This window comes from Gorilla gorilla, chromosome 1, assembly GCF_029281585.2.
Source record: "Gorilla gorilla gorilla isolate KB3781 chromosome 1, NHGRI_mGorGor1-v2.1_pri, whole genome shotgun sequence".
NCBI classification, from domain to species: Eukaryota; Metazoa; Chordata; class Mammalia; order Primates; family Hominidae; genus Gorilla; species Gorilla gorilla.
The window spans coordinates 11,606,419-11,630,910 of NC_073224.2; the positions used below are offsets into that span (position 1 = coordinate 11,606,419).

At 38.4% G+C, this 24,492-nt stretch overlaps 2 protein-coding genes across 5 annotated transcripts in view; both read left to right on the forward strand.

Moving 5' to 3' along the window:
* The first annotated feature begins 1,213 nt into the window (after nt 1-1,213).
* Nucleotides 1,214-17,641, forward strand: LOC134758593 (basic proline-rich protein-like). The gene is made up of 4 exons (XM_063706804.1): nt 1,214-1,273; nt 4,311-4,356; nt 5,274-6,367; nt 17,495-17,641. Exons 1-4 carry the CDS (start codon nt 1,214-1,216, stop codon nt 17,549-17,551), a joined length of 1,257 nt encoding a protein of 418 aa, XP_063562874.1. The 3' UTR covers nt 17,552-17,641.
* Nucleotides 17,522-24,492, forward strand: part of AKT3 (AKT serine/threonine kinase 3) — a 344,485-nt gene continuing 337,514 nt past the window's right edge. For 3 of the 4 annotated variants that reach the window (XM_063707276.1, XM_055380781.2, XM_055380779.2), the window contains exon 1: nt 17,522-17,652. In XM_063707276.1, the coding sequence (XP_063563346.1) occupies nt 17,607-17,652 (46 nt within the window). In that variant the 5' untranslated portion in view covers nt 17,522-17,606. The remainder of the gene's footprint in view (nt 17,653-24,492) is intronic. The other variant, XM_055380785.2, reaches the window with a different exon arrangement.

Here is a 24,492-nt window from a genome sequence, read left to right on the forward strand (position 1 = left end):
AGTATGAAATTTCAAGCTTGGTCACTATTATGAAGGAAAGAATTCAAAACCAAATCTATGACTCAAATACTCTCATCCACTTAAAACATATACAATAGTGGAGAAAATTCAAGATAGGTTTGTGGAAGGGAGACTTGCGCTCATCACCTCCTGTGCAGAGAAAATGGAGGATGTTTCTTCGGCTCATGCCGGGGACTTCCACGGGTTTCCATTGATTGTGTGGAGAGCTTGGAATGTGTTTCCTGCAATGGGGGTTGGATGCAGGGCAGGGGCATTTTGTGGACTGGGATCTGACTCCCATTCAGAAAACTGGGAAAGAGGCTGCCCAACTGCTTGGAAGAGAATGGCCTGCTGGGCAAAGAATGTTTCAATGTTTTCTGTAGCCCAGAGTCCTATGGGAGGGAGAGAACTTGCCTGGAGCCATCTGGAGTTGCGCCTATGAGACTTTCTCCCAGAGGGGCGAGAAGACTCCAATAGGACTGAAGAAACGAAAGCTGAGGGGCCATCAGGAGCGCCAGCTGAAGGTAAGGGTGCATTACCCACATCGCAGAGATTGCAGTTAGGGTAGCCCAGAAGCAACTCTCCGAAAAGCCCCTGGACAGCTAGCATGAAGCACATGCCGGCAGCCTCATGGGCATGCTACCTGTACGGAATACAGGCTTGTGTACTTGGCTTAACGCTCTGTTCTCAAAAAGTTTTAAATTCTTAACTCTTCTCCAGCAAGGGGCCCAGCATTTTCATTAAGCACTGGGCCTTGCAAATCATGTAGCTGGTTCTGTGTGCTAGGCTGAGAGAGTGCAAAGCTGGCTGACAACGGTACCAGCTGGGTAAGAACTGTTTTGTCCTTCACCCAGAGACTGACTTGTGGAGTGGAAGAGGAAAATGAGATAGAGAAATAGAGAAGCTGAGCCTGCCTGCTTTCCCCACTACAAAGTTTGAATTCTAAATCAAATTCAGAGCTTTGATTCAAATCCAATTACTGAATCGAGATAGTGTTTGCAATTTAAAATGGTCATAGTTCTGTCTAGTCAACAGAAAAATTCTGAGACTGATTTTCTCCTACTATAAAAAGCCAGTATTATTTAACAAAATAGCACAGAATCAACAATTGAAGGACTTCATAGAGGGTTAAAATAGTGAGATGTAGATTTGAAACTTTTCAGTTAATTGTGAAAGTGTTTTGATTGGCAGAAGAAACTGTGTTTTAAAATGGATGGGGAAACTTTCTGGAACAGGACAGTATTTACATGAGATAACCGAGGAAGAAGTTGAGGTAATTATCCAGGTGAAGGTTGAAAATTTACTGTTGTTATTTCACTGCTAGCTGTTGCATGGGAAAGTCCAATCCCCATAGAGCTGATTCAGAAACAACTAGAAATGCACACCACCTCAGGAAGTTAACATTACATACTAAAATGAGGCTGTAGGATTATAATATGTATTAATTTATCGCATACCACGATTCTCCTGCACAGCCAGGAATAATAATTGTGTATGCTTGTTGCTTTGGAGTTAGAACATGAATTCTAGCTCGATGCTCCACAAGCAGTTATTTATTCGTGGTCAGTAACTTTTTGTGACCCAAGTGTCCTGAAATATTAAATGTAATGTCCAGAGATTGCTTAAGTTGCTAACAGATTTAGCTGTCTGACAATGAGAATATGAACAAAAAAAATTCATTCATACTCTAATAACATAGCAAAAAAATAAAACCTGAGAACAAAATAAGAGGGAGGTTTCCACAGGGCTTTAAGTATCCCAGATTCACACAGCACCAGATTAGTGATATATCTGGCCCTTGGCTATGCTCATATGTTCTTGTACAGGCACCTGGCCTGTGTCTTAAGAAAGACATCAGGACTTTGGGAGGCTGAGGTGGGCGGATCACGAGGTCAGGAGATCGAGATCATCCTGGCCAACATGGGGAAACCCCATCTCTACTAAAAATACAAAAATTAGCTGGGCGTGGTGGCAGGCGCCTGTAATCCCAGCTACTCGGGAGGCTGAGGCAGGAGAATCACTTGAACCCGAGAGGCGGAGTTGCAGTGAGCCGAGATCATGCCACTGCACTCCAGCCTGGTGACAGAGCCAGACTGTCTAAAAAAAAAAAAAAAAAAAGAAAGAAAAACAGACAGACAGACAGACAGACATCAGGGAAAGGGAGAAAAAGACAATTAGTACTGATAACTATTGTAATGAACTGTGTGCCTTAGTCAGTTCGGGATGCTATAAGAAAAATATCACAGACTGGGAGGCTTAACCAACAGAAATGTAAGCTATACTCTTTCAGAAATTGTTCTATTAATAATCTAGAATATATTCACTAATTACAGCTGTAGACTTAACGTGGTTATTTCAGAACCAACTGTGGCAGAGAGTGCCAAATATAGATTTTTGTATTTGTTTGTAGCAGCTATTGTTAGTTTAACATAAATATATTCACATTTATGGTAAAGGAATCTTAGCTTGCTGACCACTCACTGTGTTTCAGATACTAATATTTCATAAAACTTAATTCACATAAGTTGTTGAAGTAGTTGTAACTGCCATTTCACAAATAAGGAAATATAAGGCTTAGAAAAATTAAGCAACTTGCCCGAGATGACACAAACTCTGCAGAGAGAGGATTTGAACTCTGGTCTGCAAGTCTCCAAAGCACTTTTATGTTCTTTCTAATAAATCACTTTACATCCCAAGAGGAAAATACTATATAAACTGTACATAGTACACAGATTTATTAGAGCCTTCATTAGAACATTAGAACATGTATTTCTTCCACAAACACGTATTCTGTGTCTGCTTTGTTCCATGCCCTCTCCTAGGATGACACACCCTTTCGATTAAGACAGAAGAGCAGTAACTTAATTTTTGTTATGTGATGCCCTGGTCTGAATTTTTGTGTTTCCCCAAATTCATAGATTGAAATCCTAACTTCCAAAGTGTGTTAGTAGATGGGGCCTTTGGGAGGTGATTAAGTCATGAGGGTTTGAGCCCTCAAGAATGGGATTAGTGCCCTTATAAAAGAGGCTCAAGATGGCTGGGAACATTAACTCATGCTGGTAGTCTCAGCTACTCAGGAGGCTGAGGCAGGAGGGTTGCCTGAGCCTAGGAGTTCCAGGCTACAGTGAGCTATGATCATGCCACTGCACTCCAGTCTGGGTGACAGGATGAGACCCTGTCTCTAAAAAAAAAAAAAACAAAGAAAGAAAAAGAAAAAGAGGTCCAACAGAGTTCCCTCACTCTTTCTAAAATGTGAAGACACAGCAAGAAGTCACCATCTACAAACCAGGAAACGGAACCCTCTTTAGACACCAAATCTGCTGGTGCCGTGATCTTGGACTTCCCAGCCTCCAGAACTGTGAGAAATAAATTTCTGTTCTTTATAAGCTACCTAGTTGATGGTATTTTGTTATAGCAGCCTGAATGAACTAAGACATTAGATGCTCTGAAATTCTAAATATCCTTCCAGTTTTAGTTACTCCCAAGAAATGGGGGAAGTACCAAGAAATAGCTCAGTATCAAACTTAGTCATTGGTAGTAAAGAAGAATGAACATTTTTCTTAAAATGCATAAATAACTAATACTGAGAAATGTCAATCTTAAGAATATTTGGTGTAATAAAGAATGAAGGCTTTCTTTGCAAAATTTAGGAGGGACATTCCCAGGGATGAACATGCTGGCTGCACTCCATATTACTGGATGTGATAACAAAATAGAGAAGAAATCTACCACACACTCTGTATGGAGTACCGACATACCACAATCGGCAGATTCTACCAAATTCATACCGGCATAGTCTAAGAGAAAGAACAACGTTATTTAAATAAATAATATCCCTAATTAATAGTAATTCAATAACAAAATCAAACATGCTTTTATTATGGAAACTTATGAAACTACTATAGTCCACAAGCAAAAATTGAATAGAAATAAAAACTTATAATTCTTCAAATACATGAAGCCGAGAGTATATAATCCATTCTCACATACTGAATTTTAGGGTTTAATCCACCTAAGATTTAATGCAATCTGACCAGACTGGGAGAAATATTTTGAGGTAGTATGGCTCATAAGACACATTCAGTTCTTGTAAATATATTGATGTCAAATTTGGGAACAAATGAACATCTCACTGATAAGAGATATCTAGTAATTCAGTAATTCCGGATACTCTGACTCTCAAAAGTTAAGTATTTAAAGTTTCAGACACTCTTTTTAGTGCTGGTGTCATAAGGGACTATTTTCTTAAAAATAAAAAGCAAGTTGGGGTACTACGGCATACAAATATGACCTATTTTTGTGTTTTACAGCAAGAAACCTGTAACCCAATAATTTTACCAGTAGTGACTGTGAGCGGTCTGATAATTATGGGAATACATTATATTTTATAGATAAAACGAAAATAGGACAAAGTCTGTTTATTCATCAGCTCATAGCATGCTGGGAAATATGGAAAAAGGGGAAAGGCATGGTGCAGGACTTTCTCTCGGACTGTTATCTTAAAATGGCAAATTTTGCTCCAGGGTGGTCAGGGAAACAAGTTTCCCTTACAAACGGAGAAAACTGACTTTTTTTAAAAACCCTTTTATTTGGTTTCCTACTCCTGTCCACAATCCCAACAGATGCACAGTTCATAAAAGATGTGAACCTGGAAGTATAAATATTAATACCACACAGTACATAAATACCAGGGGGCTATAGTATAAGAAAATGACTACCATTAGAGAGTTGTCAAGACATAGAAAAGCAGAGAATGAAGTGCATGTCAGGAGGAGGAACTCTTCTGCAGAAAGAAGCCACAGACATTAACAAAAATGTTGCAGTGGGAGAAAATAACAGGTACATCAACAAGGCTAGAGCCACGTGGCGGGATAATAGGGATGCTGCCCAGGTGTTTCCAGAAGCGACAAAACTTGTAAACTTTTATAATTTTCTGAAGTGCGCTGCATGGTAAAATATGGTCATTGTGCAAAAAAGTGTCCCCAATGCAGTCTCAGGAGTCACTGACTTCAAAATAAAGAAACGGTCTCTTCGTAGTAAATGTAGTACCTCGTGGCTTTCCCAAAGTCATTGAAAACGAATATCCCTAAAAAGGGTGTGATTTTAAGAGTGAATTACGATCCGCCCGCAATCTGTGTACCGTGTGTGGACGAATGCTTGCAGCGAGCGGTGCGGAAGGCTGTTCAGAGAGGTGTTTTTGGTCTGCCGTGGTCTCCCGGGATAGTCAGGAATGATTCATGCTACGGACTGACCCGGGTTCCCTCTTCCCCGAGGTGCAGGGGGTGGGGTCGGCTCCTGGACTGCTCCGCGCTCTCCGGTCCCTACCTCATTGGGCACCGCCCACCTCGTGGGCTTCCAGGTGCGAGCCCTCGCGCCGGGCCCATCTCCCCAAGGGGCCGCGGCGGGCTGGAGGAGACGCCCGGGGCCTGGCGGCGCGCGCGTCCGCGGCCAGGGCGGGTGGGTGGATGCGCCGAGGAAGCGGCTGGGCGAGGAGCCTCCGCTCCCGGGCCTCGGGTGCCCGCCAAGGGCCACGCGGGCGAGGGGGAAACCCAGAACTTCCCGCCCGGGAGCGACTGCCCCCGCTCCCGGCTCTGGCTGGCTAGGGGGATGTTCTCGCGAGAGGAGAGGGGGCGCGGGGCACCGCTGGTTTGGGGGCGCGGGGAAGCCTGAGGACGAGGGCCGGGCAGGGAGGGGAGCAGAGGCGGCGGGCAGGGCCGGGGACGCGGGGAAGCCGCTCCCGCCAGTCGCCGAGAGCCAGCCCCTGACGTCAGGAGTTTTCCTCAAAGTCAACAACAAGCCCCGCGGCGACGGCGAGAACCGATCGGCGGCGGCCCCGAGCGGGAGGAAGGAGGGGGCGGGGAGGCGGCGGGGGTCCCCTCAGCGAGGCGCAGCCCGGGAGGAGGCCGCAGACCCCCTCCCCGCGCCGGGCGCGCCCCGGGGCCCAGAGCCGCCGCCCCGCCGGCGTGACCCGGCCCCCGCCCGGGCGGTGTTTTCTGGTGATGAATTTGTAGCCGATATCCGATTCCCATGTAGAGTCTCCGCCTCCTCCTCTCCCCGCCGCCGCCCTCTCTCCTCCCTCCCCCTCCCGCCGCCGCCGCCGCCGCCGCCGCCTCCCGCTCCAGCTCCGCGGCCCGGCCCGGCCGGCTCCCTCCCTCCCTCCCCTGCAGCCCTTCGCTTGCCCTCCCGCCGGCCGCACCGGGCTCCAGGAGGCCAGAGGCTCTGTGGGGTGGGGGGAGGACAGGAGGGGAGGAGGAGGGAGGGGGGACCCCCGAGTCGCCCCCTCTCCTCCCCCCGCCCCCCCCCGGCTCCATCCTCCGCCGCCGCCCGAGCAGCTGCGGGGCCGCCACCGCCGCCGCCGCCGTTGCAGGTAACAGCCACCGCCCCCCACTCTAGCCCCCTCCCCGCCTGGCCTCCACTCCCTCCGGGCCCCGGGCCCCGGTCCGCCCTCCCTGCCTGCCTCAGGCGGGGGATGGCGGCGGGGTGGGGTGAGGCGGGGGCTTCTGGGTTGTCACCGCGCCGGGGGCGTGGGCGGGGGCTGGGTCACCGGAGGCTTCGGGTGTGGGTGTGGAGGCCTGGGGATGCCCAGCGCGGTTGACACCGACACCCCCCGCTTTCCGGGGAAAGCTGGGGGGCGGCGGTGCGCAGCGGGCCGGGGGAGGGGTGTTCCCGGCCTAGCGGTACCGTCTGTGTCTGGGCTGCCCCGGCCCGGCGCCTGCTGTCTCTGCGCAACTCTCGCTCCTTCCCCTCGCCCCTCCCCGCCCGGGCCGCGCGGCGTGGGGAGGGGGCGCCCGCCTGGACCGGGGGCGGCGGCGAGGTTATATAACGCGTGGAGCGCCGGTGTCAGTGTGTTTGGGTTGGGGGGAGGGAGCCGTCTGCCGCGCGCCCTGGCGCTGAGGCTGTCTGCGCGTGGGGTGGGGTGAAGGCGAGGATGCACAGGCGTCCCCGGGGTCTCCTTCCTTCCCCCACTCTTCCCCGCCACTGGCGCGCAGGAAAAGACGGCACTGGTGGGGTGGGGGGGGGGGTGTGTGGGAGGTGGGTAACGTGCTTGTCTGTGTTTTTAATAGTAGTGGGGTTTTGATCCGCTTGGGAGTTGTGTGCTAAGAATAGAAATGTGCGGAAGATGCTGGGTTTGGCTGATCCAGTGATGCTGTCGCTGCTGGCGGCGGCGGCAGCTCTGGTGCAAGTAAACAGACCAGCCTCTTCCTTGTCCACCTCCTCCGGCGCATCGGTCCGCATCAGCCATGATGCCGGTGGGGCCCTTCAGAGCCCAAAGTTGAAGCCTAGCTGGTTGCTGTGTTGACCCTGACGCCGAGGCGGGGTCACCATCCCTTGTTTGGGATTTCCCGGGAATCTACAGTTAGCCTAGAGATAAAGAATCTCGTTGGGGCCAGGTTTTTCCAATACCGGTATTTACTGTTTATGTTCTGAAAGTAGAGGAAATGCTTACCCACAAGTCAAAGCTGGGATGCTCACATTTCTTCCATCAAAATAATGTTGTTATGAAAATAAAACCAACTCATTTCACCAATGTGGCATTTTGGTTGAAAGCCTGGTAGTTTGCAATTGATGAAGTTTCCAAATAGAAAGTCAACAGTGAAACCTATGCATCTATATTGGGTAATTTCTAGCCATAATAAAGTGTTCACACTTTGATTTTAGTTGAGGCTAAAGTAAAAAATAATGGCTTTTTGTAGTTAATACATTGGCAGTTGTCTCAAGTCAACAGTTTAGACATGTGTTCCGTATTTGGTAAAGCATGGTCATATATATCTTTTAGTAGAACTATAAATCACTAGGCAACCACTGGGTTTTGTCAGTGGTTGAAGCTGACAAATGAGTGAAACTCATTGGTTTAGGTTATGTATTTACTTAGGAAAACGAAGGTGGAAGAGTCTAATAAAGATGGTGTAGGAAATGAAGATTAGTCTTCAGAACTTGAGTATCACTTGCAAAATATGTATAAACGAATACAAACATTCCGGGAGGTGGTTGTCTAAAACATGAAAATATTTTATAATTAAAATAGCAACTTATTACTAAGTTACTAGTTTTCCAAGGTTTATGACTTAATGCACAATTATATGCAAGATATATATGCGGACTGTAATTGTTTTCCTTTTGCCAGTACATTATCTTGACTTGGAAAGTTTACCAAGGAGACAGTACTTGAAAGTTTACAGGGAGATGGTACTTGAAGATCTTTTTGTTTTCCTTACTAGGGTTGACCCCAATATCTTTGATTGGCTTGAGGTTCCAGTTTTAAAGTGAGGGAGGACAAATATTACATGAATGAGACAATGTTGAAATCTGGATGAATGTAGGGTTTTAATTTTCAGTTGTGTATTTGCATTGTGGTTTTGCAGCATGTTTTCTTACAGCGTTTTAAAAATAGTCCAAAGTAATCCTGCAAAAATTGTGAAATTATTATTTGTATTCATTTGGTTTTCTTTCCATAATTATTACTGGAGTGAATTGTTTTCCAATTTAAAATTAATTTTTGGCTTAATAATCTTGACGTCGACTCTAAGTTGTATATGTCAGAGTACTTTAAGGTTTTGCTTTGGACTTTTTAAAAATTAATTTTATAGCTGTAAAATATTTTAAATAAGATTATATTTAACAAATACTGGAGTGTGAACTGTGTGCTGGTTTAATTAAAAACTTTTAATATTTACATTTCATTCAGAAAATCACTGTCAGAAGGAATTTGTTTTCAGAATCACTGCAAATCTAAATAAACGTGTTGATTAAACTTACTAGGGAACAAATGAACTTAGCATAGAGACTTGTGGAAAGTAAGGACTTATTTTTTAAACTGTAGCTTTTGATGTAAACATATCAGAAATTTTCTCATAAAAATTCAGTGGAAATTTCCAGCTATCTGGGTTTCTTTAAAATGAGGAACCTGTTTTACAAATTGATTTTGTAGAAGTTTAGCCTTTACTTAAACTTTGTGTATTTTCGTGAAAAGATAGCTATGCTTTCTTTTGTTATTGTATCTTTTAGTTCAAGAATTTGTCCTTGGGAAGGTAAGGCAATCACTGTTAACAACTTGTTAGTTGGATGCTTAGCATGATTTGATAGGAGCTTGTCGTTATAGTGTGATTGAGTTTTGAAGTGTTAAAAAGAAAAATTTAAAACTATCTTAGATTTGAGCAACAAAATGCAAGAACTGAAAAACCATTTTCATTTTGTTTTGAGCAAGTCAGTCTTGTGATCTGACTGGCATTTTTATTTTTAAGTTAATATGCATTAATAATACAATTAATTTTTGTTAGAAGATTTGTGTTACTCCAGGTTTCAGCATGTGCATCAGTATTTTAAGTCCTGGTCACACAGCATACCTTCTTTTGGAAAGATAGTCCTGAATCTTCCGACAGCAAATACTTTGTCCTGATCTTTTACATGTGATAGGATTAGATTCAGTTTAGAGTTAATGCTAACCAATGCCTGGTAAGCAGTTGCCATGTGCCAGGCACTGTTCTATGTGCTTTACCTGTATTCATTTAATCTTTCAAACAACCCCTGCTACACTTTTGAAAGTGATTTTCACATAAGAAAAACTTACTGTGGCATTCTAAAAATACCTTTTATTTAAACTTTCCTAATTCTGCAACACTTCTAGTGTTTTTCTTAACTTGTTTGTACCTATTATTAGAGTTAACAGTGATAATTCTAAATTTGCAAAATTTGGTACAATAATTTCCATAGCATGAAGTTAATAAAAGTGTATTGACTGGCCCATTGACGTCCCCTTTCATTTGTTTAAAATGCCAAATTAAATAACTCAAATGTTTACATATTTTATTATAGCATCATAGTCTTTCATCAAATTAGATGTAAACTTATTTTCTCTGCCAAGTAATCTTTGAATACTAATGGGTAGATAAAATTAATATATGCTTCTTGACTTGTTGATGTGTTTTTTAGTTCTGTTTCTTTTCAGTACTGTATCACCAACTACAGATATTTCTCATTTCTAAATATTATGAGGGGAAAGTAAAAAGATTTACTAGAAGAAAACACTAGAATTTCAAATGATAGTTTTTCTTCCCTATGTTAGATAATTGCTACATATATATGGATGGATTTAAAAAAAATTATAATTAGGGAGATTCCCAAGACAGATTTTAGGAGGATTTTACATGTATATTGGACTCTATTAGAAAGCTTCTGACTGTATTTGGGGGACTAGGGGATGGGAGGGGAAGGAGGACAGTATTTTTCCAATAATGGAGCTTAGCCCAAATTTTGTCTTAGTTGAAATGCTGTTTGAATGTTTTATCTTCCAATTATCACACTTTTGAGGATATGAACTATGTATGTATAATCATGTCTTTCACTTATGATGCCATCTATATATGAAGTAGATACTCCGTAGATTTTAACTTGCAGAATCATAAATATTAGCTCTGGAAGAGCTATAAAGCTATTCAGAGTTCATCTAATGCTATACTTTCATTTTTATGGCTCCGGAAACTGAGGCACAGATAATTAAAGTGACCTTATACAGCATCACTCTGGGTGGGGCAGGGACTCAAGTTTCTTGGTCTTTCTGGTGCTCTTCCTAACACATCATTGTGATGAACCTTGTTAGAGGATTCCATACCTATTGGGTAGCTCAGTTTAATCTGGGGGTAAATTCTGTCAAGCTGATTCTTGGTATTTAATGGACCATATATCAATTGCATTTTATATGTATGTATGGATTCTTAAAAATTTATAATTAGGCTCCCAAGACAGATTTTAAAATGATTTTACATGTATATTAGAAAAATATGGTCAACTGTGCAACCAAATTCTTTTTCTTTTCTTTTCTTTTCTTTTTTTTTTTTTTTTTGAGACAGGTTCTCACTGTGGCACCCAGGCACGGTCACCACTCAGCATAGCCTAGACTTCCTGGGCTCAGGTGATCCTCCCACCTCAGCCTCCTGAGTAGCTGAGACTAGAGGTGCCTGTCACCACTCCCAGCTAATTTTTGTATTTTTTGTAGAGATGGGTTTTGCCATGTTGCCCAGGCTGGTTGTGAACTGGGCTCAAGTGATCTGCCTGCTTCAGCCTCCCAAAATGCTAGGATTACAGGCGTGTGCCACTGTGCCTGGCCACCTGAAATTCTTTTAGTAGCAGTCCCCAACCTGTCCATGGTATTATAGATGCCTTCACATAGAGGCAGCCTACGCTTTACATGAGAAATGGAGGGAATAATTTATCAATAGCTTGTTCAGTGATTTAGGTGAAACAGGAATCTAATAAGCATTTTTCTATTAGTTTCAAATTAAAATATTAAGTATATCACACAGTGCAAGTTGCTTTTTTATTTTTAATAATGGACATGTTGATTGAAATGGCACTCAGATGCCCTAAACAGGAGTAGGGAAACGGCCAGGAAAATGCTTCATGTTTTTGTAGAAATGTTTTAAAGTTAATAAAATTGATTTTTCAGAATTGGCAGTTTGGAAGAACTGATACATTGTTTGAAAGTTAGGAATTTTGCCTATTCAGGTATTTTGCCATATTCTGAACCTCAGTGAAGTTATCTATAGAAAGAGCTTTAAGAAAATCCCACAAAGTGCTCTTAAGAGAGGAAAGATACCCAAAGTATATAGTTTATGTGGCTCACTTTCTCTATATGATGTGTTTTTTAGGAGGATAACAACTCTGAAAATAGGGACAGACTGCCTTGGAATTATTTGAAGTACAGAGCAAATTGCCTTGAATTTCGTTTCCATTTCAGAATGTTTCTTGTCTCTCATATCCTTCTGAAAGTTTGATATAGCCCTATGTATTTATTATGGTATATGTTAGTTTCACTTACTTCTTGAAATCAGAAAATGCCACAGAACTATATTGTGGTTACCCTTGACCATTATTTGTTTTTCAAAGTTGCAACAGTCTGTTGTATTTGAACTTCAGGTGTCCTTTACTAATTCACTTTGGCTATCATATATAAAGAATATTAAAAAATTGTGGGGAGCAAATACATTCTACATAGTATTAATTACAAAGAGTTTAGAGAAAGTTGTATTATTGAATTGTATTCTGGCTTTTAACTTAGAAATTAACTTATAGGTAACTATTAACCTATGAATTTTGTGCTTGTTCATAAAAAAGAGTTGTTGGGAGACTTTTAGCTTTATGTTAACCTACTTTTAGTCTTCTGTTATTTCATTTGTGATGCCTTAGTTATATTTTTAATTTGTTTAAAAACATTTTACTTTTTGGACTTTTGAAAAATCTGATACAGAAAAAATGTTCAGAACTATTTGCAAATGTTAATTATATGTTTTTGAGAGTTCATAATGTATTACTTGGTAGAAAGCATACCAAATTGATAGAAGACTTGAAGGTAGTTGCTTTTTTTTTTTTTTTTTAACCTGTTGGTAACTTATTGTAACTAGGGGAAGTAATGTTGTTATTGGTTGGTCGCAGGTTCAAAATTGTGGCTGCAATAACTACAGCACAGATTTGTTTTTTAGAGTCAAATGAATTGATATATGTGAAAGCTCTTTGATAAGTTACAAGTTTGGAAAAGATTTTTAAAGAAACCACTTAGTTTTATTTACCTCCCTGTAATAATCGTTGTCACAGAGTAGACAATCAATACATATTTATTGACTGAATAAGTATATGTATGTTACATATTTTTTGAGTTAATATTTTCAAAAGATGTTTGAAGTTTACTTTTTGCTTAAAATTGAATGGCTGGTTACTATAAGCAAACACGTATCTTTTACAAATTCTTAAAAGTATCATTAAGAAAATATGCCATTCTTTCCCATTTTTCTTCCCATAATTGATAATTTTGGTTAGATTAATGCTATAATATGTATCGATATATTATAAACGTATCTTTTTCACCATTTTTGTTGAGATCAAGTTTCAACTTCAAACAAAACCACCATCAGTACTATAAATATATATCGATATATTGATGATAATATATTGATAATATATATATTTATAGTACTGATGGTGGTTTTGTTTGAAGTTGAAACTTGATCTTAACAAAAATGGTGAAAAAGATAACGTTTATTGTGTTCTAGTCATTGTAATTAATGGAGGTCTATAGGAAACATACCTTAAGGAATAGGGCAGAGTATTATAATTTTAATTATAATTTCTATATAAGTGCTTTTTTAATGTTTAAATTCAGTTTTATTTTTAAGATGGCTTAAGACCATTCTCTCTGCTGATTTATGTTTGTTTGCTTAGCCTGTTCTTTGTTAGTTATCTAAGGCTGCATCTTCATCATCCACTCATTCATTTGTTCCATATTTGCCAGCATCGCATAAGTGCTAGGCACTGTCAAATTGCTTTACTAAATTATGTGATTGAATGAAGTAAAATATGCAAAATGTTTTGTAAATTATAAAATGACTTTCAAATGCCATTACTATTATCATCAAATTCTCAAGCAGTCACTTCTGAATGAAGATACCTTTAGTGTAATTGTTTTGTGTAAAATCTAAATGGAATCTGTCAAGAATTTTGTGTGAAACTTTATAAGAATGGGAAGAATTAAATTAGCAATGAAATGTTTAATGCAATAAGCTAAAAAGAGAAACCAAATTTTGTTATAGTTCGTTGGATGGAACACATCTGTAGAAAAGTTAGGACTATGGAAGGAGGTGAACTTTTGTCTACCCTGGGAAACAGATGACAAAGTTCCAGCTCATCTTGTGGATTAGTGTTTTTAGTTAATATGGAAGACTGAATGGGACAGTGTACATGCTGTGGTGCAGGAGCATTGCTGCTGTAGGAAAATTAAAGAACATGGTTTGCTGCTTACTAGTCAATATAATTGTTTATTTCTAACTTATTGATCATAATTCCAGAGTAGTGTACCTATGACATCTTTTAAGTTATTTTCAAAGAATGTATCATTTTAGCCCGTAAAGACCCAGGAGCAATTTTTAAAGCTGAAAATTATGGGTAATATTTGATAATAGTTTTAAGTGAAAATGGGTAAAGCCATCTCTGTAATGTATGCTTGGGTTCACTGCCTCTGATGAAGATTGTAAATTCTGTCCTGTTGATTTAACATACATCTTAACAGTTTAATCTTACATGTATGAGCACTGATAAAAAACATTTATCTAAAGCACTAGTTTTTAGAAACAGTTTTGTTATAAAACAAAATTCATTGATTTTTGGGTTGGTCTGGATATTTCAGTGTATTGTTTTAAACTGAAGAAGTAATGTGAGTGTAAAGAGCATATGCCTGCTTGTCTGGTCCTGGTTGGCCATTTGGTGGCTGTTTGATCTTGGGCAAGTTACTTCTTCTGTCTTGGTCTCTGTTTCTTCAGCTATAAAATGAGGGTCCCTCCAGCTTTAGTATTCTGATAATAAAATGTTCACTTCAAAATACAGAATCAATTTTGAAAATTTTTTTTAGTGTTCTTTAAAAAGATACTGTAATACAAACCATTTTAATACAAAAGTATGTATTTTATATATGTTTATTGGATATATATTATTTTTTGTTATTACTAATTATTACCCTGATCTCTCTTCCATTTCCACTCCAAGAATAGTAAGACCTGAATTGTCTTTTACTCATATTATATAGTTTTTTAGTACAAAACCAAGAATGGTCTTAATAGATGTTGAGCCCCTTGCTCAACATCAACAAAGTATTACCAAAGAGAAGGGCAACAGTGCAGCTCTTCTAGAGATATCATGCACCAGTGTCTGCCGGTATTTAACTTATAATTCTTTATGCAGTGTAAGTAGTTAACCCTTTCAGTTATCTAGCCCTATATTATGTAGGCAGTTGGCCATGTTGGATTCTTTAGGATGTTACATCAAATTAAAATGTTTTTTAATGTTTAGATTCTTTATTGAAGGTTTTTTGGCTTTTTTTTTTAACGTGTGTGGTGAAATGAGTCTTATTATGTGGCCATTTCCTATGACAGTAATAAATTTAGGCTTTGCTGAGATAAAGTTATACATGTTTCTTTATTTTAGAACCTTTAATATGCCAATAGTGACGTTTCAAGAGTATGATTTGTGGAATATCCCACTTACTAGCCCACAGAATTTCTCTTTTTCTTTATTTTCATTATTTTTCTAGAATTTCTCTAATTTAGTATTCTGTCAAACAAATGTATTTTGGGAAAATACATCCAGATTCTAATACCCCCTTTTTTTAAAAAAAGAGACAGGGTCTTGCTCTGTTGCCCAGGCCAGAGTGTGGTGGTGCAGTCATAGCTCACCGCAGCTTTAAACTTCTGGGCTCAAGTGATTTCTCCCACTTCAGCCTCCCAAGCAGCTGGGACTGCAGGTGCGTGCCATGATGCCCAGCTAATTTTAAATTTTTCTTTTTTTTTTCCCTTTTTGTACGGACATAGTCTCACTTTGTTGCCCAGGCTGGCCTTGAACTCCTGGACATAAGTGATCCTCCTGCCCTGGCCTCCCAAAGTGCTGGGATTACAAACTAATATCCCTTTTTGACACTCTATAGCAACAGACTCATGGTGATTTTGAGAAGTCTCAGCCTTACCTGTAGGTTCTGCCTGTGACCTCATAATACATGAGGCTGGTGGTCTTGCATTCAGCTACATAGCTTTTGTCAGGCTATTTAGTCAGGCTGTCTAGAGAATGTTTAGTCTTGATTCCTGACTGCTAAATGGTTAGGCTCCACACTTAATTTGCATTGAAGAAAGACCTGTAGTCTAATTTAGCACTAGGTTGGGAGTCTAACACTGAACTTAACTGCTATGTATCATTTATCACAAACCAAGTTGAGAGAGTATGTTTGTGTAGTCCATCTATCCATTTCTCTAGTTATCTAAAATTTATGATATGATTCTTGACCACATAACACTGGTGTACCTGGACCACATTTTTTGGTCCCCTTCTGTGCAAATGGATTTACTAATTTTATGTTGGCATTTTCCTTTTTAGTTTGAGAGTGACAATAAGCAATGACCCTGTAAAACTCATTGCTGTATATGGGAGGGTGTTTTTGAGGACTTTCCCGCATACATCTTATGAAGAAGACCCATGGGATAAATTCGATGTTTGTCCCAGGAAAAGTTGTATTTCTTCTGAGGAACTTTTTTTGCTTTTTAAAAAAATTTGTGCAGCGTGGACAATATAGCGGGACCCCATCTCCACAAAAATTTTTTTTAAAAATTAGCTAGGCATGGTGATGCCTGCCTGTAGTCCAGCTACTCAGGAGGCTGAGGTGGGAGGATTGCTTGAGCCCCATTGGAGGCTGCAGTGAGCTATGATTGTGCCACTCTACTCTAGCCTGGATGATGGGGGGAAACCCCATCTCAAAAAAAATTTTTTTTTGGATACTGTAAATAGGAAAGCCTATTGTGTTTTCTTATTTGCATTGTCTTCCCAAGAGCTCCATGCCAAATTTGTGACGTATCTTTCCCAAATATGTATGCCTTTTCTCTGACTTCTTTTTATCTTAAGGCAGTGTAGTTTTGGAATGCAGGCTCTGGAGTCAGACAGCCTGGGTTCAGATCTTGGCTCCACATTTACTAGGTGTGTTGAAATTGAGCAAGTTGGTTTATCTGTGTGAGCCTCAGTTTCCTTGTCTGTGAAATGGAATTAATAGTATCCCCATAAGGTTATAAAGATCACATAAGAATAATAGATGTAAGTACCTGTAACAGTTCTTGGCACATCTTGAATACTAAATATTTTTTTCTACTTTCATATTCCCTTTGTTTCACTTTACTTTATAATGAGTACCTAATATGAAATCAATTATTTTTTAATCTCCTTAAAATATTTCTTGGAACAGGCAGAGTAAGAATACATAAATGATGATTTCTTGGTATATTGTATTTTATATCACTTAAAGTATTCACGACTGGTTGTGGTGGCTCACTTCTGTAATCCCAGCACTTTGGGAGGCTGAGGCGGGTGGATCACGAGGTCAGGAGTTCGAGACCAGCCTGGCCAATATGGTGAAACCCCGTTTCTACTAAAAATACAAAAATTAGCAGGGCGTGGTGGCGCACACCTGTAGTCCCAGCTGCTTGGGAGGCTGAGGCAGAAGAATTGCTTGAACTTGGGAGGTGGAGGTTGCAGTGAGCAGAGATTGCTCCACTGTACTCCAGCCTGGCAACAGAGTGAGATTCCGTTTCAAAAAAAAAAAAAAAAAAATTCACAATTGCTTCTGAAATTACAGGGATTTAGGGCAATTAACTTTCATTCTCTTTCCTCTTCACCTCAAATACACACCACCAAACAAATTTTCTCTATTATTTGGGTAGGTGTGACTGGTTTTCTTAAGACTTTTTTGTTGCAACCTCTTAGGTTAAAAGTTTCACTATCATTTGAAATTGGTCACAAGACTAGGGAAGTGCTTTCATTATAGAACTATTTAATAAATAAGTTCCCCAGTTTGAAGAGCCAGACTTTTATGTGAGGTCAGGCCAGTTGAAGACATTTATAAAGAATTAGTTGTTTGTTATTGCTCTGTGAGTTGCAAGAATGGAAAAAAAATTCTTTCTTCAATACTTCCTTCCAGGCTGAGTCATCACTAGAGAGTGGGAAGGGCAGCAGCAGCAGAGAATCCAAACCCTAAAGCTGATATCACAAAGTACCATTTCTCCAAGTTGGGGGCTCAGAGGGGAGTCATCATGAGCGATGTTACCATTGTGAAAGAAGGTTGGGTTCAGAAGAGGGGTAAGTGCTCCGCAAACCAAAAATAATACTGTTGGTAAGAGTGCTAGCAGTGAGTGGTGTCTTAGAAGTTGATCTTTTTTCTGATACTGTTAAACTGTGACATGCTATGTCTAGTAAGAGAGAAATGATATATTTAACATGTGTGTTAGGAATTTGCTTGTTATTAAGGGATTTTTTGTAATTCTTGATTTTGAGCATTTATAATCTAGTTAAGTTAGGTTTGACTTTCTGGTATGTTGTGTGTAGCAAGTTACAGAAAGTGTTGTATTTTTCTGTGGTGTCTACAGGTTCTATAATCTGGAGAGATATCTTTAGAATCATTTAATATATGTAAAAGTACTATCCTATATGCATTTAATCACATGTAAATATATAAATAAGAGAATTAAGCCAGTTTGAATGGTTGTAGGGGAATAGCTTAAAGTAGAAAAGGGGAAAGGGTTCACCCACAAACTCATGGATTAATCCCATAAATTTGGTAAGTAAAGTCCTGACGTAAAAGGCCAAATGAGGACAAGGATTTTTTGTGTGTGTATGTTTATGTTTAATTTCGTATTTTTATTTTTCATTATCTAGGTTTAATACACCTTGTTCACTCCTACTTTAGATAAATAACTTAAGCACATTATTATTTTTTATTATTAAAGGAAGAACCCTTCGATGTAAAGCGGTTTATCATCTGTGAGATCACCTGCTTATGTGGTCAATATATTTATTAGAAATTTAGAGTTTAGATTAGTTGCTAGGCAACTACTGTTTACCCACATGGCCACGTTGAGTAGGATGAGGACTGTTCCATTCTCAGAACCTTTTAGTTCCTGTATATCTACTTTATGGTTACAAGTTCCCTCCTAATATTGATTTTAATATTTTTTGAAGGTCTGTAGTAAATACCTATGCTGAAAAGCTGTTGTCATAGTTAAATGTGATTATGGATTATTTTTTAAATGAGCCTTATTAAGTCGTAACTTACATAATAAAATTAAGCAATGTAAAGTTATAATTTGATGAGTTTTGCCAGAGATACACAGTAGTGTAACAAACACTCTGAAAACGATATAGTGGTTATTTTCATTAACCCGAGAAGTTCCTTTGTTCTCCCTTGCAGCCCAGTCCTCATCCCTTAACCCTGGCAACCACTTTATCTGCTGTTAGTGTAATTTTGCTTTTCTAGAATTTCATATAAATGGAATCATGCAATACATAGTTTTTTTATGGCTGATTTCTTTTACATAGCATAATACTGTTAATATTCATCCATGTCTTGTATATCATTAGGTTTTTTTTATGGTTGAGTAGTAGTTCATGGTCTGGATATATCACAGTTTATCTGTTAATCACTTGTGGACATTTGGGCTGCTTCTAGCTTTTGGTTAGTACGAATAAAGAGTCTGGACATTAGAGTGCATGTCTTTGTGTAATGTGTTTTCATTTGTCTTGGGTAATAACTTAGGAATGATATTGCTGGGTCATATGGTAAGTGTGTGTTTAACTTTATAAGAATTATATGTTTAACAAACTGCCCAGCTGTTTTCCGATGTGCCTGACCATTTGTATTGTCAAGTGTAATTTCTTTCAATGTCATTCTCCTGTTATAAATTACGAAAGCATTTTCAGATTTCAGTGCTTTATAAAGGCTTTTTTGCTTTACTTTTTAAACGTATTTATATTATTCTACTTTTTTTGGAGGGGGATGGCAAATCACTTGAACCTTTTTGAGTTTTACTTTACTAATCTCTAAAATCTGCTTTCACAAGATGGTTTTGAGGGTTAAATGAGATGATGGTTGTGGATTTATTTTGACAGTTCTAACACAATGTAAGCTGTTGCCATCTCCACATATTTATCAAAGGTTTAGGATGATTCTTGAGTCTGTTTAATTAATTATATCTTTGAAATACCATAATAGAAAGTATTTAGTCCATGGACTATAGAAAAAAAATGAATAAGAATTTGCCATCATTTTTCTAATAATGTGTATGTGTTTATTTTGAGATGTGTATGTGTATGTGTTTCTAATAATGTGTATGTGTTTATTTTGAGATGAATAGTTGCATAAACATAAGAATTTGAATAACACACAAAGGTATAAAATGAAAAATAAAAATCTCCCTATCTTTTCTACCTCCTTTGTCAGAGATAATTATTTTAGAACTTTTTTCCTATTTTTAATCGTCTCATCATTATGCCAGTTTTTTATATAATATACTAAACTTTAACCTTCAGTAACCTAGTATCTCCCCATTGTGAAAAACAGAAGGATTTAACTTTTAATACTGATCCTACCTTCTTCCTTTTATTTATTTTTTGATTGCCTTTATGATTAAACTTATAGCTGTTTGACAGTTAACTTTAGAGTGTTCAGGCATTGTCTCTAAACTTGCCACTTTATAAGTTGTAAAAAAAAAAAAAAATTAGCTTTCCTCATCTTTCCCTTGAATTCCTCACATTCCCTTTCCAGTTTTTCAACTATAACATTTATTTTATATGTCAAGGTTTATAATAGTTATACTTGCTGATTCTGAAAAGCAGTTAAAATATTACATTATATAAATAATACGACTAAACAAAGTGGTATGATGAGATTCTTAGAGAGCAAATGGATGTATTTTATTTTACTTTAAGTTCTGGGATACATGTGCAGAACGTGCAGGTTTGTTACATAGGTATACATGTGCCATGGTGGTTTGCTGCACCTGTCAACCTGTCACCTAGGTTTTAAGCCCCCCATGCATTAGGTCCTAATGCTCTCCCTTACCTTGGCCCCCACCCCCAGCAGGCCCTGGTGTGTGATGTTCCCCTCCTTGTGTCCATGTGTTCTCATTGGAGAACAAATGGATTTCTTACACTCTCTTTGTACTCCAGAGCTGCCATACTTTAATTTGGTTTCTAGTTTGGACTGTGGCTATTTTTCCTGGATTTTCTTTATTTTTATTTTATTTTATTTTATTTTTTGAGACGGAGTCTCGTTCTGTCACCCAGGCTGGAATGCAATGGCATGATCTCGGCTCACTGCAACCTCCGCCTCCTGCGTTCAAGTGATTCCCTTGCCTCAGCCTCCCGAGTAGCTGGGATGCCACCATGCCAGGCTAATTTTTTGTATTTTCAGTAGAGACGAGATTTCACCGTGTTAGCCAGGTTGGTGTCGATCTCCTGACCTCGTGATCTGCCTGCCTTGGCCTCCCAAAGTGCTGGGATTACAGGCGTGAGCTACCGCACCCGGCCCTTTTCCTGTATTTTCTGTTTTTTTTTTTTTTTTTTTTTTTTTTTTTTTTTTTGAGATGGAGTCATGTTCTCTGTCTCATCAACAACAACAACAAAAAATTGATATAATAAAGTTATAATATAGTTATTACTTTGAATATTAGTCTTTTTTCTTAAAGACTATATGCATCAATTCTTGTTATCTCCAGATATAATCTGATTTGTACTTTTAATGTGAATAAGTTGCTTTTCAGTAAATATCTTCTTGGAAAATAAAAAAAGGGCTGAAAGATAAATATTCATTATTACGTAGGGTAAATGCTTTCCTAACCTTGGTTATTAGTGATATATTAATAGTGATATCCTATTTTTTACACTTTTCTGGACAGTTGAAAATGATAAGTATTAATTGAGATAACACATTACCATAGTATTGTTGGTGTTAGAAATGGCAATAAAAGAAACATCATGGAGCAAACATCAAGTAAAGTATTGTCTGTGTTTTCCTCCTTGATGGATCCAGGACAGCTCCTTACAACTTGGTTGCACATCAGCATAGGAGGCATCTCTGTATATATTAAATACTTATTAAATGATCTTGCTCAAAGACGAGCCTGTAGGTATGTTTTAGGTGACTCTAAATCTCTAAATTCGATTTCAGCACTTCTCTTAATTTTTTCCCTTATAGCTAGTGGTAATATTTGCTATGAAGGTACTTAGTGTATTAATAAAGTAGGAAATTTAGCCAGTTTAAAAGGTCTAAATTATAGAATTAAATAAATTGCAATAGTATTAATTAAGGGCTTATTATAATTTATTAACTTTCATTTGCTTAATAAAATTTCATAAAAACCTAAGTAGTCTTTTATAAATGTGGAAAGCTAGTTCCTTGATAATAAGTTAAAATATAATGTATAACTAGTCAATTCATAATGTTACTGTTTTGAGATTGTCATAAATCTAAGAGGTGATTTTTATCATTAAAAGCATTTTGATGAAAATGCTCCATGCTCGTGTTACTTTATTCTACTTTTTGTATTAGTATCTAACAAATTGAACTTTCATGTTGTATTCTCTATGTGTAACCAGTTTTGGCTTTCAAATAACTTTTTCCCTTAGTTTTCTTTGTACTGACTTTGCCCTTTGAATAATATTTTTCTTATATTCCATGAAGTGGGTTATTTAGATGAACTACAGTGTCGGTATTTGGTAATGCCAGGATAAAGATTTTGTGTCTATGAGTTGTCTCATAAGATAGCTTAATTCTGCTGAGCAAAATATACTTTAGCAACATAAAGATTGTGAACTTGGTTATGCTGTAAGATATGATTCTTGTTATCTAGTCAAATTTAACAAGTTGTTACAGAAAACAATTTACATTTTTGAGTGTTTATCTAAGTCCAGGGGCCTTTTCTTCTCCTTTATTTTGTGCATGCGTTTTTTTTTTTTGTTCATTTTTTATTCACAAAATGACTTTAGAAATAAGTTATAAAATGATTAGGAGAAAGAAAATGACAGTATGATTTCCTGTTTACTACCCAGCAGCAAGCTTTTTCCATAGAGAGTAAAGAGCTGTGGTAGTGACTGTGTAAACCACATGGTACATTAGAGAAGCTCACTTTGACTGTTGAGGTTATACATGGAGAGTAAACGTAAGAAAATTAAATTTATTTTCTAATGGTATTGAAACTCTGAGATTTAACTAATGTATTTACAATACTGTGAAATTAGCTTTTCACATGTATTATTTCAATGTATTATTTTTGAAAGTTTCAACCAATAGAACCACATGGAGCAAACCATCAAATAAGCTTTCATATACATTTTAGAGTTATTTATAGAATTGTAAAGTTGCTGTTACACACACACTTGCTCCTTCTCAATCAACAATCAAGTTTTATGTATTGATTTTGTAAGTTGAAGTCTCATGAAATTAACTTATTAATGTTAGTTTAAAGATTTTCTACATAGATGGTCAAGTTATCTGCAAACATCCACAGTTCTGCTTTTTCCTTTCCAATCTTTATGCCTATAATTTCTTTTTCTGATCATATTTCACTGGATAGGACCTCCAGTACATTGTTGAATAAAAGTGGTAAGAGTGGATATTTTGCTTTATTGCTCATCTTATTGGGAAAGCATTTATTTTACCACTTAAGTATCACATTAGCTGTTCCTTTTCTGTTGCTGCCCTTTATCAGGTTGAAAAAATTCCCTACTATTCCTAGTTTGGAGAGTTTTTATCATGAGTGGGTGGTCAGTTTTTTCTAAAGATTTTACTGCTTCTATTGAAATGGTCATTTGATTTTTTCCTTTTATTCTCTTAATATGGTGAATTACTTTCATTGCTGGAATAAATTCCATTTGGTCATGATGTATTTAAAAAAAATATTACCAATTTGGACTTACTGATATTTTGCTAAGGGTTTTTTGCATTTACAAGAGTATTGATCTGTAAATTTCTTTTCAGTTTTGATACAGTGGTTATGCTGGATTCATAAAATAGGTCGGGAAGCACTTGTTTCTCATAAGGTGGATTGTATTTTTTCTTCAGTGTTTGACAAAATGTATCAGTGAAGCCATGTGGGTTGGAGCTTTCTTTGTGGGAAGATTTTTGATAATAAGTGAGATTTCTTTAGATACAAGGCTATCCATATTTTCTGTTTCCTCTTGTGTCATTTTTGGTAAATTGTATTTTTTAAGGATTTCCTTTTCATCCAAGATGTTTGTGTAAGTTACTGGGTGTAAAGTTTTTAATATTCCCTTATCCTTATTTTTATTTTTTTAGTAGAGCCAAGATTTGCTCCATTGCCCAGGCTGACCTTGACGTCCTGGGCACAAGTGATCCTCCCACCTTGGCCTCCCCGAGTGCTGGGATTACAGGCTCCCTTATCTTTTGAATGTCTGTAAGATCTTAGCGATATCTCCTTATTAAATCCTGATATTGGTAAATTATATACTTGCTCTCTTTTTTCCTTTGATAATCTTGCTAGGAGTTTATTCATTTTATGAAACCTTTTTTTTTTTTTTTTTTGAGATGGAGTCTCGCTCTGTCACCAAGCTGGAGTGCAGTGGCGCAGTCTCAGCTCACTGCAACCTCCGCCTCCTGGATTCAAGTCGATTCTCCTGCCTCAGCCTCCTGAGTAGCTGGGATTTACAGTCATGTGCCACCATGCCCGGCTAATTTTCTACTTTTAGTAGAGACAGGGTTTCTCCATTTTGGTCAGGCTGGTCTTGAACTCCTGACCTCAGGTGATCCACCCGCCTTGGCCTTCCAAAGTGTTGGGATGACAGGCGTGAGCCACTTCACCCAGCCAACTTTTTAATGATTTTTTAAATGATCCATTATGTGGTCTTATCATTTGGTCTGTCTTTATTTTATTTTTGGGGGGTATAGTGTTATAAATATCTAGTCAAGATGATTGGTAATGGGTCATAGTCTTCTATGTCTTTACTGACTGGTTTTTTTTTCCCTCTAGTTCTGTGACTCAGTGTTATAGTCTCCAGCTATGATTGTGAATTTATCTGTTTCTCTCTTTAGTCCTACCTTTTTAATTTTATATATTTTGAAGCTCTATTATTAGAGGCTTTTTTGTTGTTATATCTTCTTGATGTATTGCTTCTTTTATCCTTATG